The 2,481-nt window shown below is 44.1% G+C and overlaps 1 protein-coding gene across 1 annotated transcript; it reads right to left on the reverse strand.

The window, feature by feature from the left end:
• Positions 1-723: 723 nt before the first annotated feature.
• LOC123157106 (zinc finger protein 10-like) lies at positions 724-1,056 on the reverse strand. Its single transcript, XM_044575351.1, has one exon. It carries the CDS (start codon positions 1,054-1,056, stop codon positions 724-726), a length of 333 nt encoding a protein of 110 aa, XP_044431286.1.
• Between the last annotated feature and the right edge of the window lie 1,425 nt (positions 1,057-2,481).

The following is a 2,481-nucleotide window of genomic DNA, read 5'->3' on the forward strand; positions in this document are numbered from 1 at the left end:
GTATTTGAAGTAATCAGCTAATTTAAAGCTCATTTTAACTGTCTTTGTGCAGCTTTTATATCTTAAAATTAATTTTTACTACTGATAGAATTATTACCTCTATAAGGCCAAATAGGACGAGGAGGTGGAGCAAACCCAAATGTTTGGGTGCAAATTGCAATTCGTTTTCATAGACTATGTAATAGACACTAGATACACACAGAAGTTCTTAAACCGTTTCGAGAGATGTCTTCAAGGTCATAGGTCTAAAAATCTATGTTACGGAGGCTAACTAGTGTACATAATCAACACCGTAATGGATAAAGTCCCTATTTTCACAGTGTCCTTTAAATGTCGTAACTTGAACACTTAGACTTACATAGATCAAGATTTTTCTTGCAAAGAATCTAATACCAAGGTCATTACAGTCTGGTGAAATGGGATTTTTTTTGTCAACCTAAATACCAGGAAGGTCTCTAGGAATCCAGTACCATGGAAATGATTCCAACAAAATAGGAGCGCCATTGAATCCACTGTGTGCACAACAAGAGCTTGACACAAGTACTCCCTACGATCATAATAAGTGTCACAGTTTTGTATCGAGGTTGAACCAACCTTAGTTCAAAACCGCGACACTTATTTTGAATCGGAGGGAGTAGTAGCTAAACTCTCACGTACCTAGCACCAGAAATAGAGAGGTGCGGAGCAAGGATACTACCAGAGATCTACCGATGCGCGGACCGATTATAGCCGGAGGGACAAGTCGACCTCGTGGCCGGGCTCCCGCGAGCTCGTGCTGCGCTTGTGCGCCATGTCACCTTCTGCTGCTGGCTCCTCTGACACCCAAACAGTGGCCACACACCTCCCTGGCTTCCAAGCGTCCGCGGTGGGGACTGCAGTGTCCCGGCGGCGCTTAGCGGCACGCTCTTCTTTGTGCGCGTTCTGGTGGCCGCCGAGCGCCTGCGAGGTGCGGAACTTGCGGTGGCAGTAGACGCATAGGAAGAAGCCGGGCACCGGCGCGACCACCGCGGCGGCGAGGGTGAGCTCGAGGCTCAGCTTGTCTTGCGCGTGCTCCATTTCTTCGCTGGTGCTGCTGGTTGTGTGTCGTATTCGCATATGGCTGTGTGGGTGACCGTGAGCTGAGCTAGCTATAGATTCAAATCGGAGCTAGCTATAGCTTGGACGGCCGGCCTGCATGTGGTGCTAATTGCCCATGGCACTGTTCTCCACGGTAGGTCTGGCCGGGAGGGCGACGTACGGCCCCGCCGGCGTCGTCACCGGGGTCCTGGTTTTGTATGTGGTCAGACTGCCTTCCATATGGCCCAACCAAGATTCCATATGTCTGAAATGACAAAGATCATCTGTGGACGTATGTGTACACACACACATGCTATTAGGAAAGGGTTAATCTTCTGTGCAGGGTTACTGTAGAAGGGCATGCGCATTCTCTGCAGGACGCCATATATATCCGTAGGTCTCAGTTTTTTTTTTCTCTTGCAATGTCCTACGGGGCACAAGCAGGTGCATGTGACTGTGTACTTTCCTTTCCTAAAACATGTGAATGAATAAGCTTAGAATAATTAGTATTTTTCAAAAAGGGTTCACCAGGCTTACAGTTTTGAAAACATCGGCACCAAAAATTGTGATATAAGGTGAAACCAGTTAATAAATTGGACTCTTGATTTAAAAGGTTGTTAGCTTATACTCCCACATTAAGCAGACATTGTGAGCGACACATATCGAGCGAGGAGAGGATTCACTATGTTGCAGTGGATGCATGGATCCCTACTCCCTAGGTAACCATTACAAAGAGTATCTTTTTTATAGTGATTGAAATTAATTACTTGGTTCTCCACGTCACAAGACGATGACACCTAATAAGGGTATCTCCAATAGTTTTTTTTGGTCAGCTTGCTTGTAAAAGTAGCAATGTTATCGACCAACAACTTATCATACAACTACTCAAATAGAATTTCTGTAGTTTGCCAAACGTAAGTTGGGACAATGTGCAAGGCTTCTCTTCCAATGTATCTTGAAGCCCTTGCAAATGTTTTTTCCTGAACACACAATATTTCTATTTCTCCTCAGTTATTCCATGTCACCTTTGGAACCTTGTGCATTCTTTCACTATCATTGGACAAACTAGATACTCCTTGTTGGAGTAGTAGTAGGATAATTTGTTGGTCGATGATGTTCCAGGGTTTACCAAGAAGCAAACGAACAAACTATTGGAGATGCCCTATGAGCAAGTATATTATAGAGCTATAACCCTACTTAAATGACATTTTGGTCTACATGGGGGATGAGAAAAAAAAAGGGACGGAGTGGACTCTCCCACAAGAGTCACATGGTGAAAACATTGTCAAACTACTTCCTTTGTCCTAGTTTATTGACATCCATCGCACTTTGGGTCAAACTTTGACCACATTAAACTAGAAAATACTTTCTCTGTTAACATATATAAGATGTTTTTGCTTTTTGTGAATCGGGTGTATATAGACA

Source organism: Triticum aestivum, chromosome 7B (assembly GCF_018294505.1).
Source record: "Triticum aestivum cultivar Chinese Spring chromosome 7B, IWGSC CS RefSeq v2.1, whole genome shotgun sequence".
In the NCBI taxonomy this organism is placed as follows: Eukaryota; Viridiplantae; Streptophyta; class Magnoliopsida; order Poales; family Poaceae; genus Triticum; species Triticum aestivum.

Excerpts from the sequence above, each read along its gene's own strand:
- LOC123157106 (XM_044575351.1), bottom strand. The coding sequence starts at position 1,056 with ATGGAGCACGCGCAAGACAAGCTGAGCCTCGAGCTCACCCTCGCCGCC.